This window comes from Piliocolobus tephrosceles, chromosome 1 (assembly GCF_002776525.5).
Source record: "Piliocolobus tephrosceles isolate RC106 chromosome 1, ASM277652v3, whole genome shotgun sequence".
NCBI lineage: Eukaryota > Metazoa > Chordata > Mammalia > Primates > Cercopithecidae > Piliocolobus > Piliocolobus tephrosceles.
The window spans coordinates 179,727,194-179,746,086 of record NC_045434.1 but is presented as its reverse complement, the minus strand read 5'-3'; the positions used below and the strand labels follow the sequence as shown (position 1 = coordinate 179,746,086).

Here is an 18,893-nt window from a genome sequence, read left to right as displayed (position 1 = left end):
CCAAGTAGCTGGGATTACAGGCATGTACCACCACACCCAGCTAATTTTTGTATTTTTAGTAGAGATGGGGTTTAACCATCTTGGCCAGGCTGGTCTTGAATGCCTGACCTCAGGTGATCTGCCCACCTTGGCTTCAAAAACTGTTGGGATTACAGGCGTGAGCCACCGTGCCTGGCTAGATTTGCCCTTTTGAGGCTATTTTCCAAATCCTGTAGGTGTGCTTCATTCTTTTTTATTCCTTTGTCTTTTGTCTCCTCTGCCTTTGTATTTACTTTTCTTTTCTTTTTCTTTTCTTTCTTTTTCTTTTTTTTTCCAGATGGAGTCTCTGTTGCCCAGGTTGGAGTGCAATGGCTTGAACTCAGCTCACTGCAACCTCTGCCTCCCAGGTTCAAGCAATTCTCCTGCCTCAACCTCCTGAGTAGCTGGAATTTTTGGTGCATGCCACCACACCTGGCTAATTTTTGTATTTTTAGTAGAGACACGGTTTTGCCATGTTGGCCAGGCTGGTCTTGAACTCCTGACCTCAGATGACCTGCCTGCCTCGGCCTCCCAAAGTACTGGGATTACAGGTGTGAGCCACCACACCTGGCCCTGTGTATTTTCAAATAGTCTATCTTCAAGTTTACTAATTCTGCTTGATCAATTCTGCTATTAAATGACTCTAATGCATTCTGCAGTATGCCTATTGCATTTTTCAGCTCCAGAATTTCCTCTTCTTTTTAATTATTTCAATCTCTGTTAAATTTATCTGATAAAATTCTGAATTCATTCTCTGTATTATCTTTAATTTCTTTGAGTTTCTTCAAAACGGCTATTTTGAATTTTCTGTCTGAAAGGTCACATATCTCTTTCTCCAGAATAGGTCCCTGGTGGCTTGTTTAGTTCATTTGGTGAGGTCATGTTTTCCTGCAAGGTCTTGGTACTTTTAGATGTTCATCTGTGTCTGTGCATTGAAGAGTTAGATACTTCTTATAGTCTTTGCAGTCTGGGCTTATTTGTACCCATCCTTCTTGGGAAGACCGTCCAGATATTCAAAAGTACTGGGTGTTGTCATCTAACCTCTACCTGCTTTAGGAGATTCCCCAAGCCCAGTAATGCTATGGTTCTTGCAAATTGGTAGAGGTACTGCCTTAATGGTCTTGGAAAAGATCTGGATGAATTCCCTGGATTACTAGGCAGAGACTCTTGTTCTCTTCCCTTACTTTCTCCCAGACAAATGGAGTCTATGTTCTGAGCCACTTGGAAGTGGGGGTGGCATGACACAAGCACCCTTATGGCCACCATTAGGACTGTGCTGGGTCATACCTGAAGCCAGCACAGCACTGGGTCTCTCCCAAATCCTGCTGTAACCACTCCCTGGCTACCACCTATGACCGCTCAAGTCCCTGGGCTCCACAATCAGCAGATACAAAGCCAGCAAGGCCTGTGTCCTTCCTTTCAGGGCAGCGAGTTCTCCCATGCCCCAGGCAGGTCCAGTGGTGCCATCTGGGAGCCAGAGACTAAAATAAAAAAACCTGAGAAGTCCACCTGGTGTTCTGTTGTATTGCGACTGAGCTGGTACTCAAACCCCAAAATGCAGTCCTTTCCACTCTTTCTTCCCATTTCCAAAGGTAGAGGAGCCTCACCTCATGGCCACTACAATCACAGGCCCAAGGGAAGTACTGCCAGACTACCACCAATGTTCCCTTAAGGCCCAGTGTCTCTTAAGTCAGCTTGTGGTGAATGCTGCCTGACTTGGTACTCACCCTTCAGGATAGTGGGCTCCCTTCTGGCCCGGGGCATATCCAAAAATGCTGCTTAAGAGCCAAGTCCTGGAGTCATAGACCCAAGGGCCTTCCTGGTGCTCTACCCTACTGTGGCAAAGCTCATACCTATGCTGTAAGATTAAGTCCCCTTTAATTTTCCCTCCACTTTTCTCAAGCAGGAGTTTCACCCTGTAGCCACCACAGCTGGGAATGTACTGTCACCTGAATCCAGCAAGTCTCAGAGTCTCACCCAAGACCCTTGATATAGTATCTGGGTACTGCTGCTGGTTATTCAGGGCCCAAGGGCTCTTCAATTAGCAGATGATGAATCTTGCCAGGACTGGGTCCTTCCCTTCAAGGGAGCAGGCTTCCTTATGGCTTAGGGTATGTCTAGAAATGCTGTCCAGGAGCTAGGGCCTGGAAAGGGGGCCTCATTACTCTGACCAGTGCCCTATCCTGCTGTGGTTGAGCTGGGTGTGGTGGCACACGCTTGTAATCCCAGCTATTCAGGAGGCTGAGGCAGGAGAATTGCTTGAACCTGGGAGGTGGAGGTTGCAGTGAGCCAAGATCATGTCACTGTACTCTAACCTGAGTGATAGAGTGAGACGCTATCTTAAAATAAGTAAATAAGGCTGGGTGCGGTGGCTTACGCCTGTAATCCCAGCACTTTGGGAGGCTGAGGCAGGCAGATCACAAGGTCAGGAGATCGAGACCATCCTGGCTAACACGGTGAAACCCCTTCTCTACAAAAAATACAAAAAATTAGCCGGGCGTGGTAGTGGGCGCCTGTAGTCCCAGCTACTGGGGAAGCTGAGGCAAGAGAATGGCATGAACCCGGGAGGCGGAGCTTGCAGTGAGCCGAGATCGCACCACTGCACTCCAGCCTGGGCAACAGCACGAGACTCTTCCTCAAAAAAAAAAAAAATAAAAGAAAAGAAAAATGGCAACTCTATGTTTAACCATTTGAGGAATTGCCAAGCTATTTTCCAAAGACACTATACTATTTTATGTTCCTGCCTGCAGTGTATAAGGGTTCCAATTTCTTTGCATCCTTGCCAGTGCTTGTTATTATCTGTCATTTTTTTCTAGCCATCCTAGTGTGTGTGAAGCGGTATCTCATTGTGCTTTTGATCTTCATTTCCTTAATGGCTAGTAATGTTAAGCATCTTTTCATGTGCTTATTGGCCATAACTCAGATGTATCTAACAATCAGAGTCTTGAACAGTGACCTACATGGAACTGGCTTTTAGAAGTCCAGATTTGCTGGGTGGCTTATGCCTGTAATCCCAACACTTTGGGAGGCTGAGGCCGGAGGATAGCTTGAGGCAGAGTTTAAGACCTGCCTGGGCAACATGTGAGACACCCATCTCTACAAAAAATAAAAAAGAATTAGCCAGGTGTGGTGGTGTGCACTACTTGGGATGCTGAGGTGGGAGGACTGCTTGAGCTCAGGAGGTCAAGGATGTAGTGAGCCATGATTATACCACTGCACTCCAGCCTGGGTGACAGAGTGAGACCCTGTGTCGAAAAAAGAAGAAGAGGTCCAGACTCAATGCAAGGACTGAGAACAGGCCCAGTTATCTGGAAATTAGATAAGATTGAAGTGAGTAGATCACTGTCCAAGATACAGCCAAGAACGAGGAAAGTTTAAGTTAATGACTGAATTGGTGGAACAGGAGTCAGAATTTAGATGTCAGGGATCAGAAATCAAGGAGTTTCCTAAATTAGACTCAAATGCTAAAGTTATACCACAACCATCAGTACAAGACCAAGGTGGTCCGGGCGCAGTGGCTCACGCCTGTAATCCCAGCACTTTGGGAGGCCAAGGTGGGCGGATCACCTGAGGTTGCGAGCTTGAGATCAGCCTGACCAACATGGAGAAACCCCGTCTCTACTAAAAATACAAAAAATTAGCAGGGCATGGTGGCGCATGCCTGTAATTCCAGCTACTCGGGAGGCTGAGGCAGGAGAATCGCTTGAACCCGGGAGGTGGAGGTCGCAGTGAGCCGAGATTGTGCCACTGCACTCCAGCCTCGGCAACAGAGCAAGACTCCGTCTAAAAAAAAAAAAAACAAAAAACAAAAAAGACCAAGATAAGCCAAATACTTGAGTCCAAAGTCCACAGCCGTAGTTAAAGCTGGTGTTATGTAGGGAGTTATCCTTGGCCCACTCCCTGAAATGGAGGGCAGGAAGATGTGAGGCAGGATAAGTATCTACATCCAATGCCAGGCCCCTGACTTAAGCAAAAAGAGGAAACCCAAGAAAGGTGCATGTTGAGGAGGCAAAAGAAATTTTAACTGTGTTCAGATGTGTCTAAACTCAAATTTGCTTTTATAGAAACTATAATGAGAAACATCACCAACACAAAATCAAGCTTCAAAAAGTCAAGCATCGTTTAACGAATGAAGTAGAACTACGAGATAAGAGAATTAACGAATTTGAAGATGAAATTAGAATCCTGCAACATAAAATAGAAAAGGTGAGGAAAAAATAAAAGGTGAAGAGCTCACTGGTGATTCCCATGGTCAACCATTTGGAGAAAGCCCTTTCATTTTAACAATTATTTGTGACCCCTTGGTAGTCCTTGTTTTCATTTCTTTTCTTTGCACCATCTTTCAATGAGTAATTGTTTAAGCCCTGATCAAAAGTACGTAAGACTTCTAGTGCTGCTAAATGGAACTGAATACTGAAAATACTCTGTACTGCCAACTTATGATCAGTGTCTTGCCTTCAGATGGAAATGCCTTTTCTTGAACACCCCCGAGCACAGACTCCCAAACCACTCTCAGTAACTCATTTCTGCTTTGTAGAGCCCTCATTGTGCCTCAGACTTCAGTGTCAGTTTTAAATGGCAGTGAAAATAGGTGATCCTTACTCCTGTATCAGTCCTTGCCCTCAAGCTTTTTTCTAAAGGTCCATGGTTTATTTATGTTTGTCTTATTGCCCTCTTGACTTAGTGGTGTATGAATAATAAGGAAATGGGGCAAACGAATAGAATCAAATGCAGAATGGCTGTGGGATTATTAAACTACACAATTTCAAGATGGAGAATAACTGACTAGGCCAGTAAGGTTTTCCCTTCTTGGGATCACTAGCCCTTTCAGAATTTTGAGAACTCTGTCATCACTCCTAAAATATTAATTTCCACATTCAACAAATTTTTATACCACTACTATGTGCCAAGGATACCATAAACATTAATGTAATTTCAGTGATTCCTTCAACTATCCTGGGACTCTAGGTCAAGAATTCCCAGACTATACACAATAAAGCATTTTTGGAGTATAACAGGTGGGTCACAAATACTGCATTCTTAGTTTTAAAAAATTGGCTGGGTGCAATGGTCCATGCCTGTAATTCCAACACTTTGGGAGGCCAAGGCGGGAGGATTGCTTGAGGCCAGGAGTTCAAGGTTACAGTGAGCTGTAATTGTGCTTATAAATAGCCACTGCAGTCCAGCCTGGGCAACATAGAGAGGCTCTGTCTCTAACAAAAATAAAAAATCCTCTTGATACTCTATAGTGAAAGAAGAAAAATAAGTTGGATATTTGCAGTCCTCCTTTTTTGCCATTAATTTGTCAAACTTTCAGAGACTGAGATCCAGCTTAGAACTAGGAAAAGACTATGGAAAGTGTATAAGAAAAAGTAGCAATCCATTTTAGTAGTACCCATGGGCAAAAAAAAAAGAAGAAGGAGGAGGAGGAGAAAGAGGACGGGGGGAAGAGGAAGGAGGAGAAGGAGGAGGAGGAGGAGGGGAAGGGGAGGGGAAGGGGAAGGAGGAGGGGAAGGGGAGGGGGAGGGGGAGGAGGAGAAGGAGAAGGAGGAGAAGAAGGAGGAGGAGGAGGAGGAGGAGGAAGAGGAAGAAGAAGAACAAGAAGAAGAAGAAGAAGAAGAGAAGAAGAAGGAGGAGGAGGAGGAGGAGGAGGAGGGGGAGGAAAGAAGAAGAAGAAAGAAGCCGGGCACGGTGGCGTGCACCTGTAATCCCAGCACTTTGGGAGGCCAAGGTGAGCAGATCACCTGAAGTCAGGAGTTCAAGACCAGCTGGGCCAACATGGTGAAACCCCATCTCTACTGAAAATACAAAAAAAAATTAGCCAAGCATGGTGGCACAAGCCTGTAATTCCAGCTACTTAGGAAGCTGAGGCAGGAGAATCTCTTGAGCCCAAGAGGTGGAGGTTGCAGTGAGCCGAGATCATGTCATTGCACTCTAGTCTGGGGGACAAGAGCAAAACTCCGTCTCAAAAAAATAAATAAATAAATAAAGAGGAAGAGAAAGAAAGGAAAAAAAAAGTAGCAACCCTAGTTCATGGATCCATCAGACATATCATCAGCCTATTTCTGTATTATCAGTTCTTTTTCATACTTTTGTATTTTGCTTCTAGGCCGGAAAAACAGTCTTCTCCTTTCAACAGGCATGCTCGCTTTCTTCCTGACTATACTGGATTGAATAGTGTCCCCTCAAATTCATGTCCTAGAACCTCAGAATGTGACCTTATATAGAAATAGGGTCTTTGCAGATATACTTAGTTAAGATGAGATTATCCTGGATTAGGGTGAATCATAAATCTAAGATGATTGCTGTCCTTATAGGAAGAGGGGAAAACACACAGACAGACACAGACAAGGGAAGAATGCCTCATGATGATGAAATCAGAGCTGGAATGATACAGCTACAAGCCAAGAAATAGCAAGGTTGCTGGCAGCCACAAGAAGCTAGGAGAAAGGCATGCAACACAATCTCTCTTGGAGCCCCCATGAGTAATTAACCCTGACAACAATGTAATTTCAGATTTCTACCACTCAGAACTATGAGAAAATGTTATGGCAGCCCTAGGAAACTAATGCACCTACCCAAAGAACCACGGGTCTTCATAAAATATGCTGGAGCTCCCAAATAAGCAGAGGCTGAGAGAATAATTAGATCTTTTGCTCACTGCCGTTGAAGGGTACTGTGGGCTTTGGCGTCAAATAGACTTGCATTCAAATTATAGCCCTGCCTGTAAGCTTGGACAAGTCTCTGTGTGTCACTCTCCTCGTCTGTAAAATGAGGGAAGTAATCCCTTCCTTACATACACCAGGCTTCTGTGAATATTAAAACATAAAATTTCTAAAGTGGTACTTGGCACATATAAATTTTTCGTAGATGTTATTTTCCTTTTTTTGGTATATAATGTCTTAGAAGGGCCAGGTGCACTGGCTCACGCCTGCAATCCCAGCTACTTGGGAGGCTGAGGCAGGAGAATTGCTTGAACCAGGGACTTGAACCAGGGAAGTGGAGGCTGCAGTGAGCCAAGATTGCACCATTGCACTCCAGCCTAGGTGACAAGAGTGAAACTTCGTCTCAAAAAAAAAAAAAAAAAATCTCTTAGAAGCATGTTAATTGATGGACTCATTGTTCACCTGAGAAATTGTTAATGAAATTAGAACTACTTAGCCTAGAGAAGACTGATGTTAGAGCTTTTAATGCCACAGTGGTACAAACCTAGGAATTCTTGTTTTATGTATTTTAGGGCCCAGGGACCAAAGCACTGAGCATAAAAATGCCAGATTTGCTTTCTAAGTCTCCAAAAAGTAATGCCACTTCTTTTGGCTTCATTCCTTCAGCTTTTTCTTCATATAATGAGTCAGTTGAGATTTCTGTTGTGACCACTCAAACTACACTTTCCCGTTTTATCTTCTTATCACAGCATGTGTCTGGAATTTTTGTTTGTTTTAAAAAATACAGTATTTCCCAAGGACAAGCTGTCAGTCACCTTCCTCATGCAGTACACTTTTTAATCCAGTTAAAGCTGTCTAAGATTTATCTGTGAGATGATTGCTTCTATTCTCAATCCTTACCAATACATTATTAATTCAATGTCTTTAAATTATAGCAGGTGAGACTACCATTAGATATTGCAGGGTCTCTGAGACGGACTTTAAAATCTGGAATAGTTTTTCCAGAACATCATCTAATCTACATCCTATAGGTCTTTAACAATAGATGGCTGGCCAGGCGTGGCGGCTCATGCCTGCAATTCTAGCACTTTGGGAGGCCAAGGTGGGTGGATTACCTGAGGTCAGGAGTTTAAGACCAGCCTGGCCAACATGGCAAAACCCATTTTTACTAAAAGTACAAACATTAGCTGGGCATGGTGGTGTGCACCTATAATCTCAGCTACTCAGGAGGCTGAGGCAGGAGAATTGCTTGAACCCAGGGGGCAGAGGTTGCAGTGAGCCGAGATTACACCACTGCACTCCAGCCTGGGTGAAAGAGTGAAACTCTATAAAATTAATAATAACAGTAGATGACCAGTCTTTTCTGAATGACCTACATTAGTATCTTATTTAAAAGAAACATGTAGGTTGAGCACAGTGTCTCATGCCTGTAATCCCAGTCCTTTGGGAGGCTGAAGCAGGAGGATAGTTTGAGGCTAGGAGTTTGAGACCAGCCTGAGCAACAGAGCAAGACCCTGTTTCTACTATTTTATTTTTTATGTTAAAAAAATTTTTTTGAGACAGAGTGTCATTCTGTCACCCAGGCTAGAGTGCAGTGGTGCGATCCTAGCTCACTGCGGCCTTGAACTCCACATGTGGCTTTCGAGTGTTTGTGTGGAGACGGGGTCTCACCATGTTGACCAGGCTGGTCTCGAACTCCTGGGCTCAAGCAATCCTCCCACTTTAGCCTCCCAGAGTGCTGGGATTACAGGTGTGAGCCATGGCACCCGGCATCTGACTCTACAAAAAATTTAAAAATTACCCAGCTGTGGTGGTTAATGCCTGTAGTCCTAGCTGCTCAGGAGACTGGGGCACATGATCACTTGAGCCCAGGAGTGTGAGGTTACCGTGAGCCATGATTGTACCACTGCACTCCAGTCTGGATGACAGAGCTAGACCTTGTCTATAAAAACAAACAAACAAAAAACCACAGTCAGACACAGTGGCTCACACCTGTAATCCCAAACCTTTGGGAGGCCAAGGCAGGCAGATCACTTATGGTCAGAAGTTCAAGCTCAGCCTGACCAACATGGCGAAACCCTGTCTCTACTAAAAATATGAAAATTAGCTGGGTATGGTGGTGGATGCCTATAATCCCAGCTACTCAGGAAACTGAGGCTGAACCTGGGAGGCAGAGGTTGTAGTGAGCCGAGGTTGCGCCACTGCACTCCAGCCCGGGTGACAAAGCAAGACTCCATGTCAAAACAAAACAAAAAACATGATCTCACTACTTTCAGGGTCATGAAAAAGAAGAAAAAAAATACATGACATAGGCCGGGCGTGGTAGCTCACGCCTGTAATCCCAGCACTTTGGGAGGTCAAGGCGGGCAGATCATGAGGTCAGGAGATCGAGACCATCCTGGCTAACACGGTGAAACCCCGTCTCTACTAAAAATACAAAAAAATTAGCCGAGCTTCGTAGCGGGCGCTTGTAGTCCCAGCTACTTGGGAGGCTGAGGCAGTAGAATGGCGTGAACCCGGAAGGTGGAGCTTGCAGTGAGCCAAGATAGCACCACTGCACTCCAGCCTGGGTGACAGAGTGAGACTCCATCTCAAAGAAAAAAAAAAAATTATATATATATATATATATAAAAAATACATGACATAAAATATATATATGACATATATATATATGACATAAAATAACCTCTCGAAAACTGAAAAACTATTTAGCTACAATGAATGACAATGTCAGCAAATGGGTAGAAACAGACTAGGGGACAGGAGAAAAAAAGTAAATAAGGGAAAATTTCTGCTAGATTTAGAAACAGGCTTATGCTCTTAAATTTGTCATTCTCCTGCTGTGGTAATTAGGAGACTTTCTAATCCCTAGGAGAAGGCAATGCAGGACCAGATCACTGCCCAAAATGATACCCTGCTTCTAGAAAAAAAGAAACTTCAGGAGCAAGTCATAGAGCAAGAACAGTTGATCCACAGCAACAAATGGACGATATCTTCCATCCAGAGCAGGTAGGTGCCATCCTGCCTGGAGCCAATAAACTCCACAAGAAGATGTTTCTCCCTCAACAAAGAGATGGTTCTAGAGACTGTCCTTTGAGTTTGTAGCCTACCCTATAACTCTCGCTCTGCTGTCTGCTGTTTTCAGCAGATCATACAAGTGGCAGAAATTGTTAAATCAAAGAGAAAAATATCATGGAGGAGGCTGGTTGGCTATTTAGATAGGCTGTTTCATAATGTCATTGCCTCACTGAGGACTTGGCTGTGTGCATTCTGGCCTGTCATTTTGTGTGTGTTGATCCACATTTTTGTTATTCAATACCTATGGAATTAAGGTAGAATAAGAGAGAATTAGGCTCACAGAAGTAACTTAAATTCATGAAATCCACAGGATACCAGTGTATTAATTTTTAATGAGAAATATTATAAGCAGTAAATAAGTTACATTTCGGCCAGCCTGAGCATTCTCTTCTTCATAGGAGACTTTAATTATAATCAAAGAGAGTGGGTTGATGTTAACGAATAATGTCACCAATAATAATTGGAATGATTAAGATTTGTCTGAGCAATTACTATATGCTAGCTCTCTCATTCATTTAATCCTAACACCAATCCCAGGAGAGAGGCACTATTAGCCTTATTTTACATATAGGAAGCCAAGGTCTAGAGAGGTGAGGGAACTCACCCAGCCCAGTCAGTGACAGAGCAGCATGTGGACCTCAGCAGCCTGACCCTAGACCATAGCACTATAGTCTGGGGAGAGGACTGCCAAGCAGACTGGAATGTTCTTGTCCACTCCTTTGGGCACACATCTCTGGGCAGGCTTGGAGAATCTCTGATGATCTTTTACTCTCTGTGTGTCCTTTTAGATGTCCCATATAAATCACTGCTCTTCTCAAATTGTCATAGCTTCTGACAGTCAGGATCTAACACAATTAACTCATTACCTTTGCATTAACATGAATAATCTTTCTACCTTGCCCTACTGATGACACAATCACCTGGATTGGACTTGAATGTTTTCCCTAGAGTAAGTTTCTTCCAAGGAGTATTTTGTCATTTTACAGATAAGGAAACTGAGGCTCAGATTTGTCACAACAGTTTATATTTCATCAGGTTGCTATGCATATTAAATGAGCTAATATATGAAAAGTTTTAAGTGCTTATGGTGTGGGTAGGTTACGTTGCATAAAGTACATGGCAAGTACTTGAAACATGGTTGCTGCTACTGCTACTACTATTTCTACTTCACAAGAAATCAGAAGCAGATCAGTATGAGAACAGAACCAGATACAAGCTATGTAGCTACAATATTTGAAGGGATACAGAGCCTCTCTTGTTTCATTCCCATCCCTAAATGGGATCATATCCTTCCTTAAATTTTTCAAGGGCTAGAATTAATACTCTTGTACATGTATTTAATAACCATGTACAGCCCAAAATCCCGTGTGTGTGTATATATGTATGCATATATGTAAAGGAGAGTGCGTGTGTGTATGTGTGTGTGTGTGTGTGTGTGTGTGTGTGTATATAAAGGGGAGTTTAATTTAGTATTAACTTACATGATCACAAGGTCCACAATAGGCTATCTGCAAGCTGAGGAGCAAAGAGAGCCAGTCTGAGTCCCTAAACTGAAGAACTCAAGAGTCCTGTGTTCGAGGGCGGGAGGCATCCAGCATGGGAGAAAGATGTAAACTGGGAAGCGAGGCCTGTCTCTCTTTTTCATGTTTTTCTGCCTCTTTATATTCGCTGGAAGCTGATTAGATTAAGGGTGAATCTGCCTTTCCCAGCCCACTGACTCAAATGTTAATCTCTTTTGGTGACACCCTCACAGACACACCCAGGATAATACTTTGTATCCTTCAATCCAATTAAGTTGACACTCAGTATTAATATCACACTTGGTCTTGGAATATGGTGGGAATTATTCTGTCAAACTTGCTTCTAAAATCTGGACAGTGGTCTAAGATCCAGAGCCAGTGGGAAGTGGGATGTAGTTTTGGGTTTTTAGTAATGATACAGAAATTTCTAATCATGCCACTGATTTATGCCATTCTTAGGGTACTTTACATGGATAAAGAAAATAAGCAATTACAGGAAAATAGTCTTCGTCTCACACAGCAGATTGGCTTCTTAGAGCGAATTATAAGGAGCATTCATATTCACAGAGGAGAGGTAAGATGTGTGCTTCCTATTGGGCCTGCCTTTAATGTGAAGTTCGGGTTGCTACGGCTGCTGTGCTGTCTTTTCCCTTCATCTTTATATAGCTGTAGCTGGGCTCTTGGCCTCATGGTAGGCTGTGGCAAAGAGGCTCTTGGCTGCACATCAGGATAGCAGACCCTGAGACTGCTCTTGAACAGCGAGATTTTAGTAAACTATCTCCGCCTGTGTGATCTCCAAGAAATTTGTATATGCCTCATAGCTTCTTCCTTAATACACTGTATTGTCATTGCCCTTTTTCTTCTCTATCTGATTAACTCAGCAGTGAGTTCCTGGAGGGCAAGGAGTGTATCTCATATATACTGGACTGTATCTATGGACAGGTACTCCATAAATATTTGAGAATGAATAAATATTCAGTGTTTTAACATATGTGCCTCATTCTCAACAGCCCTGTTTGCCATGTATGATTCCAGCCCCATATGAAAGATGAGCAAATCTGAGGTTCAGCGAAGTAACATGAAGTTTCCTATGGCAAAGAGTCAAGCCTAAAGAGAGCATCTGAGTGAAAGAAAAGCAATTATGTTCCAAAAGTTCAAGCAGACAAGTAGCCAAATACAGAGAGATGCAGAAAATAGTACATGTCCAGATCAGGTCCATAGTCTGTCTGGTAAGCAAGTCAGCAAGAGGGACTTCAATGAACAGAATCATATTCTGAAACCAAGATGGAGGCTGATTACTTTCTTCTCTGGTTTATATCACCTACTAGATGTTTCTTCCCAAGATACTGGACAGTAAATCCTGCTTGTTGATCAGTGTTGCTGTAAGACTTGTTTGGTCTCAGAGAGGTGATTATTTCCAAGCTATATGAGTGGGATTTTGGGGTTTTTTTTTCCAATTTTGTCAAAAGTAGAACTGCCAAGTAGTGTGTGTTGATATCCAGTAATTTATGTCTTTCCTTGAGCTACAACTGTTTTCAATTGTCTAGTCATTCATTCTTTTACTTATTCATTCAGCAAATACTTATCAATTCCAAGAAATGGCCTGGGTCCTAAGAATACAAAGATAGTCCCTGTTTTCAGAGGCCTTTGGTCTAGTAGAGAAGGACAGATACATTTGTAAATAAGTCCTATAGTATTACAAGTGCTGAGTTAGAAGACTTAATGGAGTATGTCTGGGACCAATAGCTTTGAGATGTATATTGTTACCCTTGAATCAAGATAAGAAGGGTCACATGGGTCAGAACTATAGCACATCAAACTCAATATTCCATATGTGTCAAAGGTACTAACTTCTAACATCTTGATACCTATTGGAATAAATAACTCCAAAATTGTTTTTAAACTTAGAATCTTAAGGAGTTTCCTGTTCCAAAATGGTGGCATAGAGGCAAGCTGGCTTCTCTCCCCGCAACAAAGAAACAGAAAGAAATATACAGCACTGAGGTCTGCACCAGCAACAATGCAGAACTCCAGCATGAGGATGAGTCAGTTCCCAAGGCCACCGAGAAGTGGAAACACTCTGAGCAGATGGTAGGAGAATCAAACTTCTGCATCCACAATGCCCTTCCCCCAATCTGCCAGGCACCCACTGTTTGGAAAATCTCTCAACTTATGGTTTCTACGCTGGAAAAAGTAAAACTGAAGTAGTCAAACAGATTTCCCACTTTCTTGGGTTTCCTAGCCAGAAACCTGTCCTTGTCTTAACCCATGGGTAGTATCACAACTTCCTGAAGGCAGAAATACCCCTGAAGACAGGCATATCCCTGAAATATCCCTGAAACAGAGGAGGTGGGACTCTGCTCTGTAACTCAGCCAAAGAAGACATAAGAGTGGCTGTAGGAGCTATGTCTCCCAGGTCTCCTGGGCATGAACCCCTAGACAGCCTTCCCTCACTGCCAGGATAATCCCTTTGGGACCTCCTCTATTTGGGAAAGGCAGTGCTCTGACCATTTACTAGAGCCAAAGTGAACCTGAGCTTAAGGTGCCACCTAGAGCCAAAAAGGAGGCAGGGATCTAGCATTAAAGATTTGGCAGCGTGACGCCTCCAGCTTTGTCCTTTTGACTTAGGATTGTCTTGGCAATGCGGGCTCTTTTTTGGTTCCATATGAACTTTAAAGCAGTTTTTTCCAATTCTGTGAAGAAACTCATTGGTAGCTTGATGGGGATGGCATTGAATCTATAAATAACCTTGGGCAGTATGGCCATTTTCACGATATTGATTCTTCCTATCCATGAGCATGGTATGTTCTTCCATTTGTTTGTGTCCTCTTTGATTTCACTGAGCAGTGGTTTGTAGTTCTCCTTGAAGAGGTCCTTTACATCCCTTGTAAGTTGGATTCCTAGGTATTTTATTCTCTTTGAAGCAATTGTGAATGGAATTTCATTCCTGATTTGGCTCTCTGCTTGTCTGTTACTGGTGTATAAGAATGCTTGTGATTTTTGCACATTAATTTTGAATCCTGAGACTTTGCTGAAGTTGCTTATCAGCTTAAGAAGGTTTTGGGCTGAGACGATGGGGTTTTCTAAGTATACAATCATGTCATCTGCAAACAGGGACAATTTGACTTCTTCTTTTCCTAACTGAATACCCTTGATTTCTTTCTCTTGCCTGATTGCCCTAGCCAGAACTTCCAACACTATGTTGACTAGGAGTGGTGAGTGAGGGCATCCCTGTCTTGTGCCAGTTTTCAAAGGGAATTTTTCCAGTTTTTGCCCATTCAGTATGATATTAGCTGTGGGTTTGTCATAAATAGCTCTTATTATTTTGAGGTACGTTCCATCAATACCGAATTTATTGAGCGTTTTTAGCATGAAGGGCTGTTGAATTTTGTCAAAAGCCTTTTCTGCATCTATTGAGATAATCATGTGGTTCTTGTCTTTGGTTCTGTTTATATGCTGGATTACGTTGATTGATTTGCGAATGTTGAACCAGCCTTGCATCCCAGGGATGAAGCCCACTTGATCATGGTGGATAAGCTTTTTGATGTGCTGCTGAATCTGGTTTGCCAGTATTTTATTGAGGATTTTTGCATCGATGTTCATCAGGGATATTGGTCTAAAATTCTCTTTTTTTGTTGTGTCTCTGCCAGGCTTTGGTATCAGGATGATGTTGGCCTCATAAAATGAGTTAGGGAGGATTCCCTCTTTTTCTATTGATTGGAATAGTATCAGAAGGAATGGTACCAGCTCCTCCTTGTACCTCTGGTAGAATTCAGCTGTGAATCCATCTGGTCCTGGGCTTTTTTTGGTGGGTAGGCTATTAATTGTTGCCTCAATTTCAGAGGCTGCTATTGGTCTATTCAGGGATTCAACTTCTTCCTGGTTTAGTCTTGGGAGAGTGTACGTGTCCAGGAAATTATCCATTTCTTCTAGATTTTCTAGTTGATTTGCGTAGAGGTGTTTATAGTATTCTCTGATGGTAGTTTGTATTTCTGTGGGGTCGGTGGTGATATCCCCTTTATCATTTTTTATTGCGTCTATTTGATTCCTCCCTCTTTTCTTCTTTATTAGTCTTGATAGCGGTCTGTCAATTTTGTTGATCTTTTCAAAAAACCAACTCCTGGATTCATTGATTTTTTGGAGGGTTTTTTGTGTCTCTATCTCCTTCAGTTCTGCTCTGATCTTAGTTATTTCTTGCCTTCTGCTAGCTTTTGAATGTGTTTGCTCTTGCCTCTCTAGTTCTTTTAATTGTGATGTTAGAGTGTCAATTTTAGATCTTTCCTGCTTTCTCTTGTGGGCATTTAGTGCTATAAATTTCCCTCTACACACTGCTTTAAATGTGTCCCAGAGATTCTGGTATGTTGTATCTTTTTTCTCATTGGTTTCAAAGAACATCTTTATTTCTGCTTTCATTTCGTTATGTACCCAGTAGTCATTCAGGAGCAGGTTGTTCAGTTTCCATGTAGTTGAGCGGTTTTGATTGAGTTTCTTAGTCCTGAGTTCTAGTTTGATTGCAGTGTGGTCTGAGAGACAGTTTGTTATAATTTCTGTTCTTTTACATTTGCTGAGGAGTGCTTTACTTCCAATTATGTGGTCAATTTTGGAATAAGTGTGATGTGGTGCTGAGAAGAATGTATATTCTGTTGACTTGGGGTGGAGAGTTCTATAGATGTCTATTAGGTCCGCTTGGTGCAGAGATGAGTTCAATTCCTGGATATCCTTGTTAACTTTCTGTCTCGTTGATCTGTCTAATGTTGACAGTGGAATGTTGAAGTCTCCCATTATTATTGTATGGGAGTTTAACATTTCTCAAAAGAAGACATTCATACAGCCAACAGACACATGAAAAAATGCTCATCATCACTCGCCATCAGAGAAATGCAAATCAAAACCACAATGAGATACCATCTCACACCAGTTAGAATGGCAATCATTAAAAAGTCAGGAAACAACAGGTGTTGGAGAGGATGTGGAGAAATAGGAACACTTTTACACTGTTGGTGGGATTGTAAACTAGTTCAACCATTATGGAAAACAGTATGGCAATTCCTCAAGGATCTAGAACTAGATGTACCATATGACCCAGCCATCCCACTACTGGGTATATACCCAAAGGATTATAAATTATGCTACTACAAAGACACATGCACACGTATGTTTATTGCGGCACTATTCACAATAGCAAAGACTTGGAATCAACCCAAATGTCCATCATTGACAGACTGGATTAAGAAAATGTGGCACATATACACCATGGAATACTATGCAGCCATAAAAAAGGATGAGTTTGCGTCCTTTGTAGGGACAGGGATGCAGCTGGAAACCATCATTCTTAGCAAACTGTCACAAGAAGAGAAAACCAAACACCACATGTTCTCACTCATAGGTGGGAACTGAACAATGAGTTCACTTGGACGCGGGAAGGGGAGCACACTGGGGCCTGTCATGGGGAGGGGGGAGGGGGGAGGAATTGCACTGGGGAGTTATACCTGATATAAATGATGAATTGATGGGTGCTGACGAGTTGATGGGTGCAGCACACCAACATGGCACAGGTATACATACGTAACAAGCCTGCACGTTGTGCACATGTACCCTAGAACTTAAAGTATAATAAAAAAAAAAAAAAAGATTTGGCTGGGTGCGATGGTTCATGCCTGTAATCCACTTTGGAAGGCTGAAGTGGGTGGATCACCTGAGGTCAGGCGTTTGAGACTAGCCTGGCCAACATGGTGAAACCCTGTCTCTACTAAAAATACAAAAACATTAGCTGGGTGTGGTGGTATGTGCCTGTAATCCCAGTTATTCAGGAGGCTGAGGCAGGAGAATCACTTGAACCTGGGAGGCAGAGGTTGCAGTGAGCCAAGACTGAGCCACTGCACTCCAGCCTGGGTGACAGAGTGAGACTCCATCTCAAAAAAATAAATAAATAAAATTAATACAAAAAATTAAAATTCACCAAGTAGCTGAATGGATAAAGAAATAAAACCCAACTATATGCTGCCCTCAAGAAACCCATCTCACCTATAAAGACACAGAGAATGAAAAGGAGTGGAAAAAGATACTCCATGCAACTGGAAACCAAAGAAGAGTGGGAATAGCTACAGTCATATCAGATAAAATAGACTACAAGTCAAAGACTAAAAACAAGAAGGAGAATAACCTATATAATGATAAAAGGGCCAATTCAGCAAGTGAATATAACAATTATAAATATCTATGCATCCAACACCAGAGCTCCCAAATATATAAGGCTAATATTAATAGATCTAAAGTCAGAGAGATAGACTGCAATACAGTATTAGTGGTGACTTTAACACCCAACTCTCCATAATGGACAGATCATCCTAACAGCAAATCAACAAATAGTGGAGTTAAACTACACACTAGACCTACTAGGTCTAACTGACACTTATGGAACATACCCACTGCTGCAGAATACACATTCTTTTCATCAGCACATAGAACGTTTTTCAGAATAGACCATATCTTAGACCACAAAACAAGTACGAATTTAAAAAATAGAAATTGTGTCAAGTATCTTCTTTGAACACAATGAAATGAAACTAGAAAACAATAACAGGAAAAACCTTGGAAACTACACAAGCACATGGAAATAAAACAACATACTCTCAAATGACCAATGGGTTAATTAAGAAATTAAGATGGAAAATTTAAAATATCTTGAAACAAATGGAAATGGGAATACAAAATCTATGAGATATGATAAAAGCAATATTAAGAGGGAAGGTTTTTGTTGTTTGTTTGTTTCGTTGGTTGGTTTTAGACGGAGTTTCACTCTTGTTGCCCAGGTTGGAGTGCAATGGTGCGATCTCAGCTCACTGCAACCTCCACCTCCTGGGTTCAAGCGATTCTCCTGCCTCAGCCTCCCGAGTAGCTGAGATTACGGGCATGCACCACCATGCCCGGCTAATTTTGTATTTTTAGTAGAGACAGGATTTCTCTATGTTGGTCAGGCTGGTCTCAAACTCCTGACCTCAGGTGATCCGCCCGCCTCGGCCTCCCAAAGTGCTGGGATTACAGGCCTGAGCCATCATGCCTGACCTTAAGAGGGAAGTTTATAACAATAAACACCTATATCGAAAAAGTGGAAAGACTTCAAATAAACAAGCTAAAGATGCACCTCAAGAAATGAGAAAAGCAAAAACAAACCAAACCCAAAATTGATACAAGGAAAGCAATAATAAAGATTAGAGCAGGCTGGGCACAGTGGCTCACACCTGTAGTCCCAGCACTTTGGGAGGCCAAGGTGGGCGGATCATGAGGCCAGGATATTGAGACCATTCTGGCTAACACAGTGAAATCCCGTCTCTACTAAAAATACAAAAAAATTAGCTGGATATGGTGGCACGCACCTGTAATTCCAGCTACTCGAGAGGCTGAGGCAGCAGAATCACTTGAACTTGGGAGGTGGAGTTTTCAGTGAGCCGAGATCACACCACTACACTCCAGCCTGGGTGACAGAGCAAGACTGTCTCAAAACAAAACAAACAAACAAAAAGATTCGAGCAGAAATAAATGAAATTGAGATTAAAAGAACAATACATAAAATCAATGAAACAAAAAGTTGGTTTTTTTTTTTTTTTTTTTT

The 18,893-nt window shown here is 42.3% G+C and overlaps 1 protein-coding gene across 1 annotated transcript in view; it reads left to right on the top strand.

Moving 5' to 3' along the window:
* CCDC30 (coiled-coil domain containing 30) overlaps positions 1-18,893 on the top strand; it is a 175,314-nt gene that overhangs the window by 150,893 nt on the left and 5,528 nt on the right. Inside the window, exons 10-13 of the mRNA XM_026455725.1 lie at positions 4,083-4,224; positions 9,556-9,692; positions 11,741-11,855; positions 13,190-13,372. Of these exons, the coding sequence (XP_026311510.1) occupies positions 4,083-4,224; positions 9,556-9,692; positions 11,741-11,855; positions 13,190-13,372 (577 nt within the window). The remainder of the gene's footprint in view (positions 1-4,082; positions 4,225-9,555; positions 9,693-11,740; positions 11,856-13,189; positions 13,373-18,893) is intronic.